This window comes from Perkinsus marinus (genome assembly GCF_000006405.1).
Source record: "Perkinsus marinus ATCC 50983 genomic scaffold scf_1104296962032, whole genome shotgun sequence".
Taxonomy (NCBI): Eukaryota; Perkinsozoa; order Perkinsida; family Perkinsidae; genus Perkinsus; species Perkinsus marinus.
The window spans coordinates 1-1,955 of NW_003205600.1; the positions used below are offsets into that span (position 1 = coordinate 1).

The 1,955-nt window shown below is 47.6% G+C and overlaps 1 protein-coding gene across 1 annotated transcript; it reads right to left on the reverse strand.

Annotated features, from left to right (window-relative positions):
* Positions 1-404: 404 nt before the first annotated feature.
* Positions 405-1,485, reverse strand: Pmar_PMAR025266 (cathepsin e, putative; the record flags this gene model as incomplete). The annotated part of the gene is made up of 5 exons (XM_002772147.1): positions 405-492; positions 682-776; positions 1,025-1,090; positions 1,120-1,195; positions 1,340-1,485. Coding segments are annotated over 5 exons (471 nt in total), but the record flags the coding sequence as incomplete, so codon positions are not given.
* Between the last annotated feature and the right edge of the window lie 470 nt (positions 1,486-1,955).

Here is a 1,955-nt window from a genome sequence, read left to right on the forward strand (position 1 = left end):
GGTAGCCGTCTTCGCCGTCACCTCCGCATGCATGACCGTGCACTCTTCCTGCCCCGTCTGCAGCTCAATCTCGATTGACTCCGCACGCTGAACGACTACCAGACTGGACTATACGTTTAGTTCCCTCAGATGAGTTCGGGAGTTTCCCCACTGCATTGCGATCATTCAGGCACGACTTGGGGTAGAATTTCCTCATCGTCAATAACACGTGCATAACAAGCCAATTCTTACCTTGGCATCACATCGTATAATATTTTTATTAATACTGGTACAAATCTATATATGATTTCGAGAAATTCATATATCCCGTCAAGTTTTCGGGTTATTGAGCTGAAACGTTGATAGGGTATAGATAAGCTGATAACCCATCATATACTTATTTTCCCACATTGAGCTCAGCTCACCTCAGTTTCGTCCTCAAGCATTCCTCTAACCTGCTCTAACTCCCTCTCAAGCTGAGCGTTGGTATTGTACTGATCCTCAACGGCTCCCCTGAAGAGACCACCACCCTACTCTACTCAACGATTAGGATAGGATGGGATAGATAGAAAAGTGTTGCTATATACATATGGGTGGATAGCAATACGTCAGCTATGAGACAGTTATGTAGCTATTACTGATGACTGTGTATTGCGAAATTACACCAGTACAATCAGGCCCAACACTGTCCTGGCGGCTCACCGCAATGCTTGCAGATCCTCTCCGTCACTTTGGAACCCCCTACCAGCCAGAAATGCAGACAGCTCACGATTGGCTGCGGCCAAGGACTCGTTCAACTGAACAATGACAGTGCGATGGTCTATAACATACGATACCAAAGTGTACTCCCTCATAACCATTGTTTGTGTGATGAGCAAATACACTATAGCGGCTGCCAACACCAGCCAGCTCATATACGAGGAGATAATTGACACAAACTTGTGTTGTGTGTTTTCTAGTGCCCCTAACTGTGTTCTCAGATCCTCTAGCGTCAAGCTAGTGGCCGCGATCTGTATTCAATTACTCCCAGTATCTTCATCGTCACTGCATTGGCTGCATTATTGCAGCCGAATTGTGTCTTTGCCTTCTCTGAAGCGAACCTGGCGGTAGCCTGACGTTATGCATTGGCAACCGGCATACCTCCCCAGTGCCATAAGTCATGCGGCGCTCGCCGCCAATGCTTTGCTTGAAAGTCTGGCTTTTGACTGGATGAAATCTGCAGGAAGCAGTGGAAATGGCGATAAATGGATAAGATTTTGCAGCGAAACTTTCGCTGTACTATTCCACTGCTATTTATGTTTCAGAAGATCGATGATGTTGTTAGATGCTACTCGATACACGAGTAGTGTTGGTAACCTACTTATGATGATGAATGCAAGCCTCGCCGTGACACCGTTCGCCGGGTACCCAGAGCTTCTCTGATCCAGTATCGTATATCGCTAGGAACCTCTGTGGTGGATCTCCGATGTGAACCTCTCCGTAGTATTGAAGGTTGTTGTTATTAACCTATTTTCGAAATACTAATGATACGAAAAGCTGTGAAGTAATCGCTAAGCGCAGCCACTTCGGCTGGTGAATCGAGCAGAAGGTACCAACCAGATCCGTTTTCATCAGCGGACTTCCGAGCCCTCGGCTCATCAAGCTAGCGACACTTTCCTCAGGATACAGTCTTTGATGAACATGCTTAGGAGGCTCTGATAAAGCCTTGAGTGGTGGCAGCGGTCTGCCTGCCACGGGCGATGTGACAGCGAGGGCTGTCGGTGGAGTTGCGAGGTCCTGTAGTCAAGTTGATAGTAGATAAATGAATGATGAGCAACCCACCGCTTGAGCTGATCCCCCTGTCGAGCTCGTGATACCATAAAACGATGTGTGATTGCATCTGAGCGGGTTTTGTCATCTGGCATGCGTCTGGGGAGTGTACTCCCATGTAGTGCTGATGAGGTCTGCGAGTCCACTAAGCCGTGCATGATCATACG